This window comes from Polistes canadensis, unplaced genomic scaffold (genome assembly GCF_001313835.1).
Source record: "Polistes canadensis isolate GaletaPanama2010 unplaced genomic scaffold, ASM131383v1 scaffold_33, whole genome shotgun sequence".
In the NCBI taxonomy this organism is placed as follows: domain Eukaryota; kingdom Metazoa; phylum Arthropoda; class Insecta; order Hymenoptera; family Vespidae; genus Polistes; species Polistes canadensis.
Genome location: NW_014569580.1, coordinates 203,232 through 223,313, shown reverse-complemented (window position 1 = coordinate 223,313; position 20,082 = coordinate 203,232). Strand labels below are relative to the sequence as shown.

Genomic DNA, 20,082 nt, shown 5'->3' with positions numbered 1-20,082 from the left:
GTAAGCCTATTTTTGAAACAAAAAATAATAAAAAAAAATTAAGAAAATGCGCATAATTTTGATGCTTTGTTTATAACTCATGAAAATTGTTTGCTCGACTTGTTTTTCAAAAATAGACTTGCCATTTTTATAATAAACTGTCCATACATTTATATATATGTACTACTACTACTATTACTAAGTTTTTCGGATTTAATACTCGTTCTTATCCTTTCTTTTGTGCCTATTTTTGTTCTAATTAGTTAGATAATTTATGATTTATCTATTCGATGAAATGTTCGATGTTATTCGAAGAATCAAACGGATTTTATTTATTTTTTGTTCTCATTTTTCTTTTTCTTTGGATGTGAAATGAGACAAATACAAACAAACAAACACGTGTCCACGCCATTGTCGCCGAAAATGATATATATATATATATCAGTATATATATATACATCAGTACATATATATATCAGTACATATATATATATCAGTATATATATATATCAGTACATATATATATCAGTACATATATATATCAGTATATATATATATATATATCAGTACATATATATACACGCGCGTGTGTGTGTGCGAGTATGCGAATGTTGTGCGATAGAAAAAATGATGAGAAGAGAGCTTTCCACGCGAGTATTTTTTTCACCAATAATTTTTTTAAAAACTATTATTTTTATCCACATCTGTTCTTTTGTTTTTATTTTTTATTTGTAATTTTCCTCAATGATTTCTTCTTTTTCCCCTTCCTTTTTTTGTCTTTTTTCTTTTTCTACGACTTCTGTAAAGTTTAATTGCAGATACACGAAAGCGCAAACACGAAAGAGAGAATAAATGAAAAAAAAAAAAAAAAAAAAAAAAAAAAAAAAATACGTCGAATAGCAATTGTAGTAGCGAATAATGAAAAATTTTCTAGTACATATACCATACCTCGAAGAAACGCGTAAACACTGTACTCTTTATCGTATGTATGCAGCAAGCAAAGGCAAAAATATATGTGTTGATGTGTAATCATCCTCTCTGTGTCTTTTATTCTTTTCTCATTTCTACCCGATATCATTTTTACTTTATTCGATCGTTTCACGTATTTAAACAAATATACGTGATCAATTTATTTTCGTTTTATTCCATTTTTCAATATCGTCTTAAGAACTATTGTCGCAATTTAATTTTGCAACATTGTCAGAAACAATCGTTGCAAACGATTTTTATTTTATTTTACATTTCATTATATTGTCAGAGAAATCATATTAATTTACTCTTCATTTTTCAATACTTTCAGGAACAGCTTGAACAAATTATTTTTCAATTAAACTTCACCCTTTATATTAATATTGTCGGCAATAATTTTACTTTTAAATATTGTTAACAAACGACTGATACGAATTGTAATTTTTTGTTTACTTTGCATTCCAACCATTGTCATGAATAATTTGAACAAAAAATAAACGTCCCAAATAAAAAAAAACCCTCCTACGAAAGAGAACGATGCGATTTGAAATAGCAATTTGAATTTGAATTGTCATTGAAGGACGACGTGTTTACATTAGTTTCATGGTGTCACTATATTCGATTAGAATCTCGCCAGAGATTACGTCACGAATTGTCAAATTTATGAATCAATTTTGCTTACGTAGTCGTCATCGTCGTTGTCGTCATCCTTAAGTCGCGACAATTTTTGGACATTGAAAATCAATGCCAATGTTCAGCTGGGGTGGAAATTATTGAGAAAGAGAGAGGAAGAGAGAAAAAAACAAAAGCGGCGAGGGGGTCGGGAGAGAGAAGGGGTGGTTAGAGGACAAAGAACGCGGTACCGGCATATTGATCTGTCGTTCCCAGACGGCCTGAACCCCGTCGTCTGCCACCAAACGAATCCGAATTTAAAGCGAGCTACGATAGTCACGTGATTTCGCTGCGAAAAACATTTCAACAACAACCTCTTCTTATTTTTTACATTTTTTTCTTCATTGCAACATTTTATAGAATCTATCGCGGATTCGCGGTTTATTTCAAAATCAAAGTTACTCCTATGTGTTGAATTACCTTCGTTGTTTAATAAAATTCGAGCTACGATAGATGGGCAATAAACTTTTGTAAAAAAAAAAAAAAAAAAAACCATTTCCACCCCTATTCCATTTATTCCATAATTTGTCATTACATTTTTCTTTCCGACCTGTCGCGGGTTTCACAGTTCGTTCACAAATGAAAAGTAATCTAATTTAATTTATAAGTTACGTTGGTCGTGTTGTTTCAACAACTACTAATTCTATCGAAATTTGTTTAATAAAATGTAAAATTTTTTCGCGAGACATTTATTTTTCTATTTAACGTTTGTTAATATTTATGAAAATGAAAATTAATACGATTAACGTTGAATATGACTGTTGGTTTGATGAATAATCAAAATTACCCTTGGTTTTTGTTTAAAATATATGAAGAGTATTCGGAAAATGTGCGAAACTGACTGTAACATGACATTCTTTTCTCATTCGCGTTCATTAATATTTATTAAAATGAATAATAATGTAATAAGCATGAAATATACTGATCAACGTATTGTACGCGTGTAGTATTTTATAAAAAAAATACTAAAGAAAATTTCCAAAAGTCTGCGATATTATCGCGCCTCTCTTTTTTATCATTAAACTTTAATCAAAATTCATTATAATTGCAAATAATGTAATAGACATTAAATATACATTAGTATATTTAATTATAAAGGCAAGATTATACTTGTGTTTTTTTGGATAACACCCTACTACGTAATTTTGAAAAAAAAAAACGAGTCATTACATAGCGTGTTTTTCTTTTTTTGCTTAATATTCATTGACAAATCAAAGATAAGAAAGTAAAGTTCCGCGATGCAATTTTGTTCGATTGTAAAATTTGTTGAAGACTGCACATGACTCGAGAAAAGGATCTTTCACCTTTAAGGGTCAACATTCGCGATCGTTACCACTTAAGGAGTATCGTCATACGACAGTTCGAACTACGTATTTCGTCATCGTTTCTATCACAACTTCGTGTCAAGCATTGTCACGCGACATTTTTATTTTTATATTTAATTAAAATATTTCTATACGTCTATATATATATATATATCTCTTTGTCAATAAAATAAATTATTTTTCCTTAATTTCTTTCTCTCTCTCTCTCTCTGTCTCTCTTTCATTCTCTTTGTTTATTTACAATAATTAAATAAAATATTAATTCGTGTATATAAATGAATAACAAATGAATCATTCACGTTAATCAAAAAGTGAATTTTCATTGGTTGATTCTTGTGAGATACGTTAAAACCAATCAATGAAAATTCATGAAAATTTTGTGCTACTATTGTATAAATTTAGAAAATTGAATTTTATGTATAAAAACATAGATACATTTGTATATATGTATACTGTGTGCACATTGGCGATGTTCCATCGTCTTTAAAGCATGCCGTGCATGTGCGTACCTTCGACGTACTGTTATTGATTATGGTGCATTAAAGCCGGGAGATCTCTTGGAAGTACGTGGAGATCAATGACGTCTACTTTAATGGCATCATTCTCTCTTATCGAAAAACAATAATTCCCAAAAATTTCATTTTTATATTTTACTATTTAATTTGTCTTTTTGATTGTAATCAAAAATATGAACGAGAAATAATAACAAAATGTAATAATCAAATTCGAAATGAAACGGATATTACTTAAATTGAATTTTATTCTAGAAAAGATCGAAAAATAATTGATAAATTATTTGTAAAAGCGGCCATTTTGTCGAATGAATTAATTGTTAAAAGCTTCTATAGTCTTTTTATATTGATTCGTAAAATATTATTGTCAACTGTGAATATTCATACATATATATGTGTGTGTGTATAGAAATAATTGATAGAAAATTATTAACGACGGCCATCTTGTCGCACGAAAACTATATATGGAAGATTTCAATATTTGTTCGTATTAAGTTAGAAACGATTTTGTTTTGTTTTTTTTTATCGTTTACTCAAACTATGAATATTCGTAACTGAACAGGTCGTTCCCTTTAAGAGGATCGATATCAGCATGCATAGAAATCTTACGGTGCGGAGGCAGAAGGTTTCGCGACGTCGCAGAACATGCTGGATCGTTCCGTTTCCATTTCGAAAGACCGCAAGAACATTCAATCTTGTTATTTTCTTATCTTGTTATCGTCATCTAATATATTATAATGTTAGTCATTTCATATATTTCTATGATAATTGTTAATCATCCATGCGATCGTACATTTATATATATTTAATTTTTGTTCGTAAGAAAATTTACGAAATTACACAGTCTTATTTTTATAATTCGATTACGAATATTTTGTAATTATTTGTATAATCAAACATTTCTTTGTTATCAGGATTTGATATATTCGTAATATACCCCTTTTTTAATATTAATATGAATTTTATATAAATGTTATTATATTATTTGTTTTTCATATTAATGATATATTTTTTCAGGAGACGAAAATACCTGAAAGATCGAGCAAAAGGAAAACAACGAGGATTGGATGATGAATGTTATTGTAAAAAACAAGAGATTGCAGACAAATCTCAATATTTTCATCCTAGCGCAACGAGTATTATCGATCATAGTTCTTTACATTCCTCGCAGTCTCGGAAACTCTCGGAAGAAATTGAAAATACGAATGAAAAACTGGTGGATCGAAGATCAACGAATATTAATTCTGATATCGAATCGGTATATAAAATCTTACACATTTTTTATCTTCGTTATACTATTTATTATATTAATTATGTATTATTATTTAGCCAGACAAGCAAAGATTCCAAACGAATGATCTCGAGAGCCAAATACTCAGCCCTGATACTCAAAATGCAATCGAAAATGCTGAAAAAATACTCGAGGAGGTTCAACATACAATCACAGAAGCTACTTTGATATCTTCGAAAAGTGAAACTAAACGTAGGATTAAAAAGAAGAACTGGTTAGTAGAATTTTACTAAATTAATTAAAACTTATCGTTTATTATTATTATTATATATACGAGGTCGGGTAGAAAAGTTTAAAGATTATATCGAAAATTTAACTGACAAGAAAAATTGTTTCTATGCTATGATCAAAGCTTTTCAACTTTTATTGAAAAAGAAAAATTTTGTTTAAGGTATTCCGATAACTTGCAATTAGAACCACCATTAGAAGATGAGAAAGAAGAAGCGCTATACATACGCGAACTCGTCTCGTCAAAACTACAAGAAATTGATCAAGAAAATTCGGAAAGCAATGCGGAAAGAAAAGAAATGTTGACTACGAAAATTGGAGAAAAACGAAATAGAAGAATCTCACATTTGTTGGATCCAAAATTTCAAACTGTGAGAAGACGTTCCGGCGATATTTCTTATCAACATAAAAATCACTGTTACGTACCCAATGAACAAATCGAATCGCATCATCCGAAAGATAAAATTTCGGATGAGATGAAAAAAGATGATCCAGTTGAAAATGTTAACAGACAGAAGATAAAATCATTGACAATTCAAAAAGGTCCGACGTTAAACATCGAAAGAAAATTGAAAAAACAAACAATTAGGTTCGTTAATATTTCACCTGACGCATCTTTCCTTCAAAATCAATCGAATACATGCGTTTACGAATTTCGTCATAATTCTTGTACGAGTAATAAATCATTAAAAGATAAATTGATTAATCGTTCAGAAGTGGGAGAAACAAATGACGAGGTCGATGAAATTTCCGCTCGTTCAATTGACACAATGAAATATGTTAGAAAAGATACAAATGAAGATGATAACGTAATCGAGTCAGATAAAAAGGAATATCAATCTATTTGGAAAAACGATGATGAGAAAGACTTAATAGATGAAAGGAAGGATGATCTATCGTTTGAAAATGAAACAAATAACGGCAGAAGGGAAGGAAATAAAGATCGAGAGACCGTTCCGAAACATCTGCCAAAGACAGGTGTTAACGACCATTTTCTTTCCAATACCGAACTAAATTCTTCTTTTCATTCCGATTGTATTAAAAACTTAACGTCCGAACAAAGACAATTTTTTATTGAAAATGTTCATTCTGATAGCGATACAAATACGAACAAATTGTTAACTGAAAATGATATTAAAGATATAAGTAAATCCCTTGATGATGATAATGAAAATATTGATAATTATACAAAAAAAAGTACAGGTAATATCCAAGAAGAAATTAGAGGAGATGATATCAAATTATTAAAAAAGAAAAAAACGATAGACTATAAGAAAAGTATGAAAATAATGAACAAACACGAATTTATAAGAAACCGAGAGAAAAAGATCGTCGAAAGTTTTGGTAATATTTGTCAAAAATATAATCTAAGAAATAAATCATCGTATAAATCAAAATACGACAGCACAGTTTCTTCTAATAACAGTTTAGAAGAATCTGACTATCGTAGTTTTAGCGAGCTTGAATTAAATGCACCTTCGATTGAAAATTTCGATGATATATTTGTTCATTATGACCAAATGATCGAACGTATTTCTAAGGGCGAAAAGAAATTAGAAAAAATGTTGGAAGAATTTCAATTGAAATTGTCTATTCAATTGGATAAAAATAAACTGTCTGATAATATTGAAGTCACATCTTGCGACATAGTAGCTCTCAAAAGTGACGATTGTAAATTAATGAAATTAAATCCTTCCAAATTTCTGTATAAACATAAAAAAGATGAAGAATCAACGTTATCTTTATCGGACGATACGATGATCGCTCTACCCAAAAGAGATAAATTACAAATAAATTCGTGTATTACAAACGATCATTTGTCTCTGACGAATCAATTTCGTAATTTGAAACGACGAGAAACTTCAAAAGTTTTTACGTATCCATTAGAACAGAAACAAAATGATCTATTGATTGATACAATTTTGACTCTGAACAAATCTAATTTATCATCTGTCGATTTGAACGTAGAAAATATTTCGGACGAGAATAAAGCGTTAGATATATTTCCTAACAACGACAAAGCTACCGCTTGCGTTCCTCTTTCGACGAATTATCGGTCCAATCGTTCTAATGATCCGGAAGATTTGAGAAAGGACGATAAACCTAATCGAACGTCATTCAATAACGACGAAATAATTGTTCCTAGAATTTCGAAATTCTTATTGGAACGTCAAGATCAATTTGTTGATCGTTCATCTTCAGAGAGGAAAATTAATTTTGACCGTTCAATGGTGCAAGATTTAATGAAACATTTACAAATGTTTTCCAATAAATACGATCACGATATTCCAACTATTTTACAAAAATTTATTACCGATTTCGCGAATCAACGAGAATCCGATTTATTCTTGAACTTTTTATCGATACAAAAACACGATTATGAAAACGAAAAAAAAACTTCATCTAAAACAATTGTGCGAGATAACGAATGCAAAATGCAGATAGATGATATCTCTAATGGAAATTATTTCGATAATACAGCATGCATTCCCATACAACGTCAAGATAAATCCATTGAAATTCATCCGTTAAATTCTATCGAAATCGAAGATACCAAATATTTGATCAATAAAATAAATCAAAAAGAAATTCAAGTATCAGAAAAAAGTACTCAATACGATATTTCACTCGAACAAAATACTCTTGAATGTGAGAATCAAATTATTGAAGATATTTGCATCAATAAAGAAAATATAGAGCAAATATCGGAAATGAAATCTGAAATAGAAGAATATTCTTTAAAACAGAATGAAGAAAATGATTCAAATACTATGAAAATAGATTCGATTGCAAATGATGATACCTACAAGAGAGATATGAGTTCTGAAATAAACACAGTAACTCCTGATTTGCATTTACCTGGAAAAATAATTAATAAGTTATCGAACGGCGAAGATAATAGGTGGGTAAGATATTCCTATTGGTATTTTTAAAACAATTATTTGTTATAATAATAAAAATTTTCTTATATTATTTTATAGTAATACGTCCAACGCAAATACTGAAAATATACTTGATACTAATTTAGCTACGGTAATATATGAAATATACAAACAGTTTTAATGCCATTCATTATACATTAATAAAAATATGCAACGACTGTTTTATTGTAGACTTCGTCGGAAACATCTCACTCGGAAGGAGAATTGTATTTGCCGAGTTCTTGCTCGTATTCTCTCGGAGAAGTTAGAGTTACGAAAAATTCAGCATCTGTATGCAATCGTGCGCTTGTTAGTAATAGTACATTAACTTGCGTATACGACACCACTAGTGTAAGTAGATTATAATTTTAATTTTTTTGAATACTTCTCTTAATATTATTAAATAATATTTCCTTATGTATATTCTTTACTTCGTCTTTCACAGTTATTACATTACAGTTCGGGCGAAATAGTACAACAGGCGGATAGCACCGATACTTTCTAGAATGCAAATACAAATTGATGGCGATGATCAATTTTTGTATATTTTATTCATAAAAAATATATGTACATACATGTAAATAAACAATTTTTAAAGGATAAATTATTATCATGATAATATAGCAAATGTTATCTGAGATATTTGGAGATTATTATCACCTTGCAGAGACGTCCACCTGATTATAAGTAAAAAAGGAACATACGAATGACCGTGTCAATTTCTAAGCTCTTTTAAATAACAGTTTTTAAATTAAAAAGTAAAAAGAGAATTTTATATACGATATATATATATATATATATATATTGGATATTATATACATATATAGCACTATGTACACGTTTTATTTGTTCGAATTAATTATCAGATTAAAAAAACAAGTAAAAAAAAATATATGTATATAATAAAAAAAAAAAATAGAAGAAAAGTACGGTTTCACAAAAAATGCAAAATTGTTGTTTATATACTATATACATACAAATAGTAAAAATTTTCTATTTAAGATCCTTACAATCACAGTATTCAGTCATTAATTTTGTTTAGAAAAAAGCTTTCTGTATGTTTGTAAACTATCGGATGATTTAAAAAATAAAAGGAAGTGAAAAAAAATACGTTTACTTATGCAAAAACGAAATAAAAAATGATGATTATATTGTCTTTCAAATATCAAAATGATCATTACTATATCGTAACAGAGAGTAATAATAATCTAAATTTTGATCGGTATAAAGATCTTTGTACTTGAGATAAAGAAAAAATTAATTGTATATTAAATAAAAAAAAAAGCTAATAATCGACGCTGCTTATATTTTTAATAATTTCATATAAATATAAAAACGCGAATGTTTTTAGATATACAAGCAAATGAGAGCGTTTTTTTTAATGACGTATTCTCCATTTATTTGGTAGACCATTTTTTTTTCTCATCGCTTTCAAAACCAGAATCCAAATCATCGCTGTGAGATTTTTTTAACGTAGAACTTTTGCAACTTTGTCTAACAACTTTATGCTCTGTTATTAGCTGTTTAATACTGTCTACTAAATGCTGAAAAAAATTCGGATATCCATCATAGCCAGGAAAAGCGTTGACGTCTATAACAGCATATTTCTTAGTATCATTTTCTATCACAATATCAATGCCAACCAAATGAAGCCCAAATATTTTGGTTATCTTTTTAATGATCTCCTCCAATATTTCTACGTTTGGCTTAACAATGGTAGGTATATGTTCCTCCGACAATATAGACCATTTAGATTTAGAATCGGGTTTAGATATATCATGAGAATTAAAAAACAATGTGCTTAACGACGCACAATCATCGGAATAAAAGTTCCTTAAGCTTGGTCGCTCAACGACTTGGAAGTTTTTCCCAACTACAAATACTTTATATAAAATGGCATTGTGATTGACAAAGTCTTGAGCAACACATGGAGGTTGGCAGTCTTTTAAATCTTTTTTATTGAAAATGACCATCATCTAATGATAAAAATATTCATTAATATAAATAATTATAATTTTTATATTTATAATAATTACCTTGTGTGCATCACTTGTTCCATGAGCAAGAAGTGACTTGCAGACGAAGGGAAATTTAATATTATTCTGTTGTAGAATGCGCATATTTTCAAGAACATTTGTACTCTTCAATTCTACAAAATTTGGAATAAACAGATCTGAAAGGAGAAAAGTATGCACAAATAAAGGATCAAGTGAGATTAAAAACATATGAATTAGATAAATGATTATACTTAAGAACAAAACGTAAAGTTACAATTACCATTAATGTGTATGCTTTCTTGAATAGTTTTGTAATATTTGTATCGATTATGCAATTTCTTAACATTCTCTAAGGGATCGATAACAATTAATTCAGGATGTTTGTCAATATATTCTTGCAATTTGGATGTAACGGTTATCGCCTTAAAAAGTAAACATTTTCATCGTTAAGATAAGACATTATAAAAAAAATAAAATAATTCATTTGGTCATACATTTTCATCTCCGCCTTCAGCGCGTGCTAATAAATCTACAAGTTTGTGTAGAAATACATGAAGTGGTCCCTGGGATTCTAAACTCGAATTAATATCTACCTAAAAGGAATAATCCAAAATTACAACCATAAGAAAAGAAGATCATTAAAGTACATTTTTCTTTTCAAAGAACCAATGTGTGTAAAACCTAATAAAAATAATATAACAATTATGAAACCATAACCTCAAGCAGTGTAAAGATTCGTTTCAATTTCTGTTCAATATCGTCCATATATCGATACAAAATTTATAAAACTTACTAATTTTAATGAAAATCCTTCGTTCCTGCATACTTTTTCCAAATCGTCGAAGTTTAATTTCTGTCGTTTTTTTTCCCGCACCCAATAACCGATGACATATTTATTACACATTTTTTTACTCTCCTCTCTCGTATTCTGTAACATAATGTTTTTTATCTTGTTCTTTTCTTCAATCAAACAAACATGTTTTCCTCATTATTCCATGATACTACGTAGTTTAATACTAATTTGATATTTTATCTGGCTAGACTGTTAAGACACTTTTTCTAAACGAGCTCATGATGAAACTACATTGAAACAACGCGGTTATCTACGAGATACAAAGATTGGAAACTAAATTTTGAATAACTAGATTTCGCGGTATAGTATATATCTGTCGATAATGTCTACAAACAATGTACTTTTATCTACAGATAAATTTACTAATTACAAATTTCGAAATTGTATATACACATACACACACACACAGTTTGCGTATTAATATATATATATATATATATATACATATATATATATTTATTTTTTAATTCCCATACAAAATAAGTATATAACAAATGTTCAACAACGCAAATCGATTAAACATTTATAAAAATCGTATTAACTTAAATTATTTTCGCATCTTTTTTCTTTTTCTTATAATATTTGATGACATAATCAATTATAAAAATTATAAAAGGATTTAATCTTAAAAATAACGACTATGTGCATATACATACGATTATCTTAATTTCAAGAGGTTATCTAATAACATAAAAGTTATCTGGTGATCTCAAAAAGATAATCGAATATATTTCGATTAAAATTCTTAGCCATTGCGGCGATAATTAGGCAATTAAATAAATCATACATATTAGTTATAATTAAATAAGTTGTAGGTAAAAACATTTACTACTTTTTATTAACATTTTTTACATAATTTTTGTCTTGATAGTTAGTTATATTATGATCTGTGCTTCGCATTCATTTGTTTTTTTTTTTTATACAAAGGTAGAGATATAGAAGGTAGACAGTGATACGTACGAACGTGCGTTAATTATCACACGAAACATACAATTTTGTTTTTTCTCGGAGAAGTTTTATTTCACGAACGATAACTCTCTCTTTTGTTTTCTCCCATTATTTAATATACGCATACATATATATTCATATATATATATATGTATTTTGACAGTCCGTATATTAACTTTATAATTTCGATTGGAAATATTTGACCTAACTGTTTTTTGTAGCTCCGTTAAAAAAGAGCCTTTATACGCGCCTTTCATATTTAATGTTTTTTTCAATCATTAATCACACATTAAAAGAATGCTGCTTAGTCACTTTCCGCAATATTACATTCATGATCAATTAGAATCTGTTGAATATAATGGGCAGATTTATATTCATATTTATATTTATATATACACGTATGTCATGAAAAATCTTGATCTTCTAACATTTAACAGAACTTCGATAATACTTGGATTAATTTCATTTGCTAGAAACGCATCAAGTGTATATATTTATTGCTTCAGTGTTGCATACATCCTGATAATGTGCGATACTGCAAAATACATTGATTATTTTCAGTATATATATATATATATATATTTATTTTTTTTTTCTTTCACAGTCTGGATTTATTCCATCCTATCACTTTTTCAGATTTATGTAGAGTCATAGGCTTTAATTGAAATCTATATAAAAGATCAGCATCAATGCCATAGCGATTATTGTTAATTAACGATCTGAGAAAAACTTAAAAATTAACATATATAATAACTTTAATGAAAAGAGATTATCAATTTTTATCAAGAATTAAATTATGCCAAAATTTTAATATTGATTAATGTTAGATATAAATGACTTTATGTATATTCGAGTAAATTTTGTCGTGTTGCACAATTTTTTATAAATATTTCTAGTCTATGATAGCATAAATACTTATGCAATCTATTATTATTATTACAACTTGATGAAAAGTAAATATAAAGAAATTGTGCGTAGACATTAATCCCTGTGGCATTAACGCTGTTATATATCTGCTCGAGAAAGGATGTTAATCTTTTGCTCAATAACACTGCAATTATTTAAGTTCCTATTGGCATAAGCACTCTGGCGGTTTTCATCTAAACCATAATTTCAGTCGTAAAGCATCCACTCCATTTAAATAATATCGAAACAATCGTTTGTCACGCACAAATCCCAAATTTTCATATAACCGTAGGGCTGGTCGATTAGTTATTTCAGTCTCTAATACTACTTCATCAGCATCATCCTCTACCATTGCACGTATTGCCCTCCTCACTAAATTAGATCCAATCTTGCGTTTTCGATATTTAACATCGACTGCTAGCATCGCAATATATCCACGTTTAATAACCTTTCTGTGAATGTCCAGTTTGCAGACAATGGCGCCAACGCACTCGTCGCCATGCATTGCCTTGATGAACAAAAAGCAAGAGTTTTTCTGTAAATTTCTATACCTGAAAGATAAAGTGAATCCAACCAAAGCTGGCCAAGTTCATTTTATTTGTCTACTATATTACTTCGTATTGATGTCTTTTAAAAATATACGATATCTTCTCAAGTACTAATATATTATTATATCCTATCGCTTAATTTTAAAATATCAGATAAATATATGCTATGGAAGAAAAGATTAATTTTGTAAGAAGTTATGCACTTAAATAAAAATACTATCTTTATATATATTTACCAGGAAGCACAACTTCGGCCAGTTATGGATAAAATATCTATACGTGTAAATAGAATATGGTTCACTTAAGTCTTTTTGTATCAATTTCATTATATCAGGCATTTGAAGTTCGCTCGTATAACTAACATATTCAATATCATTATCATTACTTTCCGAGGATAGTGTTTCCATTTTTTCTGCGAAAGAAAGTAAAGATATTTTTATATGTCTATTATATTAAATCATTCTATTTGATAGTTTTTGTAAGGATAGAAATATTTTAATACAATTATACACCCTGCGAAATTAAACAAATAAAGAATAAGGTTAAATCTGATAATCATTTTGTTATTTAAAATTTACATCAGTCAGTTAAATTTGTAGATGGTGCGAATGAAAAAAGTTAGATAGCTAGTAATCAAATAACTATAATTATTTTTAACAAATTTCATATGCTAACATAACAGATTAGATTAAATGTTTCTTTCTCTCATAACTTTATATCCATTTGATTGAACGTACCATGTTGATTTAAATGACTAGTTTCCATTGTTTGAGATTGTGGAGGATGATTGGATGAATCGGTTGTTCTAGAAAAAGAATCGCATAGACCGTTTTCTTGAGAAATACCATTTGTATGAGGTTCTTCGGAAATTTCAGTTGTTGCAAGAGTCAAACGATTGTTAATATCTAAGGCCAAAACATCTGTTACACAACTTTCATTTTTATCTTTAATTTTGCTTTTCGTAGGATCGGTGTCGTTAGTTTCCGTATCACCTTCTACTTTTACACACTCCATTTCTCAATGAAGAAATTTTTTCAATCTTTAAATACAACTCTAAGGACAAAAGTGTGTGGCAAAGTTCCAGCCACTGTCCCTGGAGAAATAGAATTTTTTTAGTGATCACCTATACAATATATTTATATGACATGAGAATTTTTTCATTGATCACTATGTTTTCAATCGAATTTTCATTATTGTTATTACTTTCGTCGCATTATACTTAAATTCTTATCTTAAATTAGAGAACAGAGCCAAAACCGCTCTACAACTGTCACCATATTGGATTTTCTACACTAACTGTTTAAGCTACTATTGCATACGGTTAACGTTTCACATTTATTTGCCGCTCCGGAAAAGGCTTTTGTAAATCAACCAATAACACGTTATATGCTTTCATACAATTTTATCAAATCAATTCCTTGAGATTACAATTTTTTCTTTTAATTTTTATTTATTTATCTTTTTTTAATTTTTAATTTTTTTTTAATTTTATTTTTTACTTGGTTCGTCCAAATTCTAATATCTATTATCTATTTTATTTCCTGTTCAATGATTTGCTCGAGAGTGACATACATTTTCTAATGATTCCAACTTGAAGGATATATTTGTATATCTATGTTAAAAGTAATACACGACCATAGGTGAAATTCATAGTTCGTTTTCAAAACAATTCTTTCAAAGATCTTGACAGAAATTACCTTATTTTGTGAAGATCATCCTTTTAAAAGCTATGCTTAGGGAATTTCCGAAATAACTTTATTAGAATGACCAATAGAAACAGAGATATATAAATCTTTTTCAAATCTCCCGCGGCAGCTGTAGCGCGCATTATCAACTACATTCTACCTTACCAACGTGATTAGCAACACATTTTTATTTTTTTATATTTCATTACAAAATACTTATCTATTGTAATTTTTTGTTCTTTTTCTTTTATGAAACTAATGACTATAATTATTTCACGAATTAAGTATATATACGCATAATACGTATATATTTGCTTACATATACAAGTTTTTTACAAAACGCAAATAATATAACAAATCATAGATATTATAATTTAAAACATAAACTTGAGCATTTCTTTTTAAGAGTAAGTAAAAATCCTGTCAATCTACAAGAAATGTTTATAATTTTGCATATCTTCTGGTTCTAATCCACTTCTAAATATATATTCTTTTGAAACAATAATCAATGATCCTGACTGTGACTCCATAACTTTAAATTACTTTTATAAATTATATTGGTATTATTAAAAAAAAAAAATTATCAGAGTACTTTTTTTAATAATATGTTCTTTTAATGTACAATCTAAGATATTTATATGTACTTATTTGTGTTTTGTGTCTTTTTCTTTTTCAAGATAAATAGAATTAAGCACTTACTCACTATAGGTGAATAGTACCTCTATTTATAAGTAACTTTAATTACAATTGCATGATAATTGATGCGTTAATTTCAGTAAAGAAGAAATTTTCTTTTGCTTTTATACCTTTTTATGAATTATACATTGATTTATGGTGTAGCGAGTAAAAGTATTTACAAAATTGTTTTCAATTTTCATCCTTTTCGACGATGATTTATAAATAGGCACTACTCAAATTAAAGACAATTGTGTATAAACAATGATATGATTTTTCATAAAATCACAACAGTACGAAATACTTAGAATAATAAAATTTGTAAACGTATGCTTTACATATACACGCTATTACTATTGATTGGATATATTTTTTTGTACAAATTTTGTTTAGACAATTGAAAGATTTGTTTCAACAATCTTTCTTATCCAATACACAGTTGTGATTGGATGACAGGTGCAATTTTGTCAATAATGATTAATAGATCGGTGCAAATAATTGAGCTAATTAAACGCATAGCTTCGAATTTGTTGAATAAAAATTTTTTTTTATATATTATATATTATGATTCGTATATAGGCAACGGATGTCCTTCGGAATTAAATACCCATTTGTTTAAATCTATTATTTGTCTGGTATCATCGAATAACAAATATAAATATTTCAAAGTTTCTGCAAACCAAAAACTTTCAGTCATATCTTGTGGTCGTATATTATTAATACTTCGGACATTTCCAATACTTGTGTATCCGTTTTCCACTTTAGTATAATTTTCAAACGCCTATACATAAAGAAATTAATATAATAAACAATAGTCAACAAAATCGTCTTAAAATAAAAACGTTAAAGCTTACTTGAAATATTTGCCAGCCCCAATCCTGATAAGTTTTATTTCCCGTGAAATACCACATATAAAAAAGACTTTCTAGAAATTCAGGTCGTAAAAGATTGTGTGCATCATTCGTTTTCACATACATGTCCATTTGATTATCTCCTTCTACTTTCTGCAAATGATAAATAATATAATAAGATAATTAAATATTCACGTTCATATTCAATAAAATCTTCTAATAAATGAATTTACCTGAATGTTAAAATAAGTTATTTCAGGTGCAAGGAAAGTTGGTTGTATCGCATATGTTTGATAACAAGTTTTGACAATGTCATTTGCAAAAGCCATATGATCTTGTGGCAACCCATGATGGACTCCTAAGGCTAATGTACCTCCTAAGTAACATGTAAGATGGTCCTAAACAGAATATATTTATAAGTATTTTTTTAATTCTTGATGTTGCTAGAAAGTTAATACGTTTCCAGAATAAAATTACCATCTTTGGTCTTGTATCTTTATGCATACCAACCAATTCCGCTATAAAAAGATACTTATTAATAGCTGTATATTTGACTAGATGTTTCTTAGTTCCAGAAATGCCCGATAAATAGTCATCTCGTAAACTGAAAATAAATAGAAACGATGGTCTGTCAGATACGTTATTATCATCTCGTGCACGCCGTGAAAGATCAGGAATAACATGCTTAAAAAAAATACAGACTAGTCTATGGTCTTCCCAGTTTGTATCCATTGTTTCAATAAATATTCGTAATAGCTGTCACCTCTAGCTCCTAAGGTAATTGTCGCGTATTCTCTAAATTGTCCATTGTTCGCATTGATAAAAATTGGAACTAAACCATCATGTTTGTTTAATTGATGTACGTGTTCTGAGACTCTTGCAGCAGCTGCCTATACAATTATTCACTTATATGAAGTAGCATATTTTTAAAAATAATATTCATTAATAATTATTTTTTTATTACCTCGAATTTAGGTTGGCCTGAACTACGACTTAAATCACGAAATTCTAATTGAATAGAAGTTACTTCGCTGGTACTGCTATCAGGCCCCCATTTAGGACTATGTGCTGCTCTAGTTCCTAAATTGACATCAGAATATGGGACACCAGATCTGGTAGAAAAAGCCGGCATCATACGATCTCCCACATCGATCTTAAATCATAAAGACTACTTAACGAAAGAACACGTTAAAAGATTAAAAATAATAAATATTAAATTTACCGCTTTATTTAAAAATATTTTTTCTCCGCTAAGATGATATGCAGCTAACAATCCTCCTAATACTCTTATCGTCACTTCAAACAGATTAACGTCGCGATTCATAGTGAAGACTAAATTATTTTCGACCCACGATTTGGCTTCTGCAAACTCTAAAAAAGTCAAAGATATTAATTTAATAATATTAAAAGAAAATAAAAATGAATATTTATATGATACACATACCATCGTTCAAACCCATCATATATAAAGTGTCTAAGGAATCCACAATAGTAAGTCCTAAACCAAACCATTCATGATATTTTTTTGATATTGGTTTAATATTGTCGTGACCCCAAGCATATTGTTTATATCCGTTCCATGAATGTTTAAATGCTGCAACGACTGCTCTTTGTCTACTATTTTGTGGTCCTGTAAAAAGTAATAAATTAATAATAAATTATCAAGATTATTATATTATTTAACATGTTGAGCGCCAAATTTCTTTTGACAATTTTTCTATTTACACCATGAAGATATGTTAGCCATAGAAAAGCATATGAATGTCCAATGAAAAGTATAAGGTCAGTCTACAGAGATTAGAGTAGTGTTTAATGCATTAAACATTTATAATTTACCTTCAAATTTAAGCGCAATTGGTTTCGGCTGTGGTGGTTCACCAATTTGATCATCGTCAACTTGATTGATCTCTGGTTGAAATTCTGGCTCTTCGATTACATCGCCACCATGATCGCCACCATGATCACCACCATGATCACCACCATGACCACCGCCAGCTGCAGGTTGATTAACATTATCTACAACAATATCCTCTGGCACCTAAAAAAATTAACATTAGTTTGAAACCAGTTCTTCACAAGGTAAAATATTCTAACTATGTTTTATTTACCTTTTCGTATTTAACTGTTTCTTGAACAACATCGACGCTATTATAGTCGCTGTTATTCTGTAGAAGAGCATTTTTGGTTTCACCGGGCAAAAGATAAAATATCACTAATATAACAGTTATAATAGCAAAGTAAAAAATATTTCTTTGAAACCTTGATAATTGTTTCCATTGCTAAAATGAAAGTATTCATTGAACAATTAAGGTTTTAATAGCCATCCGTTGACAATGATAATAATTTGATAATTATAAACTAATCTTTGTATATATTGTACGATATAATGAAGATAATTGTTCAGAAAACTAATTACCCTCCAAAGGCTACGGGAAGTTCCCCGCGTGAAAGCCGCACTATCGTAGATATTTAAACTAATGTAATCTGTTTTACTTAAATCCCGGTAAGAAAACATGTTTTTGCTGAGGTTAAGTCGTTCTGGCATACGCAATTATTTACGAGCGAGCCAGAAGACATTAAAACAATGTGATTACGTTTAAAACCGTTGGACAAAATGGTCCACATTTATAAAATCTTTAAATATTATCTTTAACACATTTTTTTGTCTACAACACCATTGCAAAATCCGGCATTACGACTCAACATATCAATGAGTTACTGCTTTTAGTTACAAAAAGTTAATATAGATAGCGTTTTTAAAACAGCTGATTCAATTTCTAGAGAAATTCGTAACTTTTAATTTAAATTGTTTTACTTATATAGTTCCTTTATTATATTATTTTTATTTTTTTCATTAGTAATTTTACTATTATAGTAATGGCTCTTTCAAATATATCCGGAATACCAGACAAACATTGGCAACCTCCATTTGTGGCTTTTGAAACAACGTAAGATATATAAATATGCATAAATAAACCATTTCTTGTGTCATTTTATTTTTTTTAATGCTATACTTTTCTTTTTTATTTCAGTATGGGTGAAATCCTTATTGAATTGTATTGGAAACATGCACCTATAACGTGTAGAAATTTTGCAGAATTGACACGTCGTGGGTACTACAATGGTACCAAGTTTCATAGAATAATTCGCGATTTTATGATACAAGGTAAGAGGTATGTTTTCTCTAATAATATTCTTTTCATTGAATATTTTATGAGATGTTAAGGGTTTATTTGTTTTCACAGGTGGCGATCCAACTGGTACAGGAAAAGGTGGTGTGTCCATATACGGAGATTGTTTTGATGATGAAATTCATGATGATTTAAAACACACTGGTGCTGGCATATTATCTATGGCAAACTCTGGACCAGACACTAATGGATCTCAATTTTTTATTACATTAGCACCTACACAATGGTTGGATGGAAAGCATAGTATATTTGGTAAGATTGAAATTTTCTACGAATGTACTTAAATTTTGATTTTATGAATGATTGTAATTTGTAATTGATTGTAAATGAAATCTTGTGTTTCTAAAAACAGGAAGAATTCATTCTGGAATGGCAATAGTTAGAAGAATCGGTCTTGTTGAGACAGATAAGAATGATAGACCTATAGATGATGTTAAAATTGTTAAAGGATCTGTGAGAAATGTGTGATTATAATATTTCTATTAAATATAATTAATTTTTTGATTATTTATATATATACATGTAACATAA

At 28.8% G+C, this 20,082-nt stretch overlaps 5 protein-coding genes across 5 annotated transcripts; 2 read left to right on the top strand and 3 right to left on the bottom strand.

Moving 5' to 3' along the window:
- Nucleotides 1-2,899: 2,899 nt before the first annotated feature.
- On the top strand, nt 2,900-8,537 carry LOC106784254. The gene is made up of 8 exons (XM_014743590.1): nt 2,900-2,979; nt 4,020-4,154; nt 4,475-4,715; nt 4,787-4,962; nt 5,140-7,878; nt 7,958-8,009; nt 8,090-8,248; nt 8,343-8,537. The coding sequence occupies exons 1-8, from the start codon at nt 2,900-2,902 to the stop codon at nt 8,400-8,402; spliced, it is 3,642 nt and encodes a 1,213-aa protein (XP_014599076.1). The 3' UTR covers nt 8,403-8,537.
- A 656-nt stretch (nt 8,538-9,193) lies between these two features.
- On the bottom strand, nt 9,194-11,130 carry LOC106784291 (inositol-tetrakisphosphate 1-kinase-like). Its single transcript, XM_014743667.1, has 5 exons — nt 10,688-11,130; nt 10,389-10,487; nt 10,175-10,316; nt 9,934-10,070; nt 9,194-9,873 (listed from the first exon to the last, which is right to left on the bottom strand). Exons 1-5 carry the CDS (start codon nt 10,829-10,831, stop codon nt 9,295-9,297), a joined length of 1,101 nt encoding a protein of 366 aa, XP_014599153.1. The 5' UTR covers nt 10,832-11,130; the 3' UTR covers nt 9,194-9,294.
- Nucleotides 11,131-12,258: 1,128 nt separating this feature from the next.
- LOC106784292 (N-alpha-acetyltransferase 30-like) lies at nt 12,259-14,576 on the bottom strand. Its single transcript, XM_014743668.1, has 3 exons — nt 13,887-14,576; nt 13,386-13,561; nt 12,259-13,109 (listed from the first exon to the last, which is right to left on the bottom strand). Exons 1-3 carry the CDS (start codon nt 14,161-14,163, stop codon nt 12,792-12,794), a joined length of 771 nt encoding a protein of 256 aa, XP_014599154.1. The 5' UTR covers nt 14,164-14,576; the 3' UTR covers nt 12,259-12,791.
- Nucleotides 14,577-15,539: 963 nt separating this feature from the next.
- LOC106784288 (endoplasmic reticulum mannosyl-oligosaccharide 1,2-alpha-mannosidase) lies at nt 15,540-19,065 on the bottom strand. Its single transcript, XM_014743660.1, has 11 exons — nt 18,777-19,065; nt 18,469-18,639; nt 18,197-18,398; nt 17,805-17,990; nt 17,583-17,731; nt 17,325-17,513; nt 17,063-17,250; nt 16,838-16,964; nt 16,594-16,758; nt 16,364-16,513; nt 15,540-16,290 (listed from the first exon to the last, which is right to left on the bottom strand). The coding sequence occupies exons 1-11, from the start codon at nt 18,903-18,905 to the stop codon at nt 16,072-16,074; spliced, it is 1,875 nt and encodes a 624-aa protein (XP_014599146.1). The 5' UTR covers nt 18,906-19,065; the 3' UTR covers nt 15,540-16,071.
- Nucleotides 19,066-19,137: 72 nt separating this feature from the next.
- LOC106784293 (peptidyl-prolyl cis-trans isomerase-like 1) lies at nt 19,138-20,047 on the top strand. The gene is made up of 4 exons (XM_014743669.1): nt 19,138-19,308; nt 19,393-19,526; nt 19,606-19,803; nt 19,904-20,047. The coding sequence occupies exons 1-4, from the start codon at nt 19,238-19,240 to the stop codon at nt 20,017-20,019; spliced, it is 519 nt and encodes a 172-aa protein (XP_014599155.1). The 5' UTR covers nt 19,138-19,237; the 3' UTR covers nt 20,020-20,047.
- The last annotated feature ends 35 nt before the right edge of the window (nt 20,048-20,082 follow it).

What these genes read in the sequence shown, in the direction of transcription:
- LOC106784254 (XM_014743590.1), top strand. Translation starts at nt 2,900, where the DNA reads ATGACTCGAGAAAAGGATCTTTCACCTTTAAGGGTCAACATTCGCGAT. An exon ending in AGGATTAAAAAGAAGAACTG is followed by an intron (nt 4,963 to 5,139) that starts GTTAGTAGAATT and finishes ATTTTGTTTAAG; the next exon opens with GTATTCCGATAACTTGCAAT. An exon ending in GCGTATACGACACCACTAGT is followed by an intron (nt 8,249 to 8,342) that starts GTAAGTAGATTA and finishes CGTCTTTCACAG; the next exon opens with TTATTACATTACAGTTCGGG.
- LOC106784291 (XM_014743667.1), bottom strand. Translation starts at nt 10,831, where the DNA reads ATGTTACAGAATACGAGAGAGGAGAGTAAAAAAATGTGTAATAAATAT. An exon ending in CTGAAGGCGGAGATGAAAAT is followed by an intron (nt 10,317 to 10,388) that starts GTATGACCAAAT and finishes TTACTTTTTAAG; the next exon opens with GCGATAACCGTTACATCCAA. An exon ending in GAACAAGTGATGCACACAAG is followed by an intron (nt 9,874 to 9,933) that starts GTAATTATTATA and finishes TTTTATCATTAG; the next exon opens with ATGATGGTCATTTTCAATAA.
- LOC106784292 (XM_014743668.1), bottom strand. Translation starts at nt 14,163, where the DNA reads ATGGAGTGTGTAAAAGTAGAAGGTGATACGGAAACTAACGACACCGAT. An exon ending in TAGTCATTTAAATCAACATG is followed by an intron (nt 13,562 to 13,886) that starts GTACGTTCAATC and finishes TTTCTTTCGCAG; the next exon opens with AAAAAATGGAAACACTATCC. An exon ending in GGCCGAAGTTGTGCTTCCTG is followed by an intron (nt 13,110 to 13,385) that starts GTAAATATATAT and finishes TTGTTCATCAAG; the next exon opens with GCAATGCATGGCGACGAGTG.
- LOC106784288 (XM_014743660.1), bottom strand. Translation starts at nt 18,905, where the DNA reads ATGCCAGAACGACTTAACCTCAGCAAAAACATGTTTTCTTACCGGGAT. An exon ending in CTTCCCGTAGCCTTTGGAGG is followed by an intron (nt 18,640 to 18,776) that starts GTAATTAGTTTT and finishes CTTTCATTTTAG; the next exon opens with CAATGGAAACAATTATCAAG. An exon ending in AATTGCGCTTAAATTTGAAG is followed by an intron (nt 17,991 to 18,196) that starts GTAAATTATAAA and finishes TACTTTTTACAG; the next exon opens with GACCACAAAATAGTAGACAA.
- LOC106784293 (XM_014743669.1), top strand. Translation starts at nt 19,238, where the DNA reads ATGGCTCTTTCAAATATATCCGGAATACCAGACAAACATTGGCAACCT. An exon ending in TCGCGATTTTATGATACAAG is followed by an intron (nt 19,527 to 19,605) that starts GTAAGAGGTATG and finishes TTGTTTTCACAG; the next exon opens with GTGGCGATCCAACTGGTACA. An exon ending in TGGAAAGCATAGTATATTTG is followed by an intron (nt 19,804 to 19,903) that starts GTAAGATTGAAA and finishes TTCTAAAAACAG; the next exon opens with GAAGAATTCATTCTGGAATG.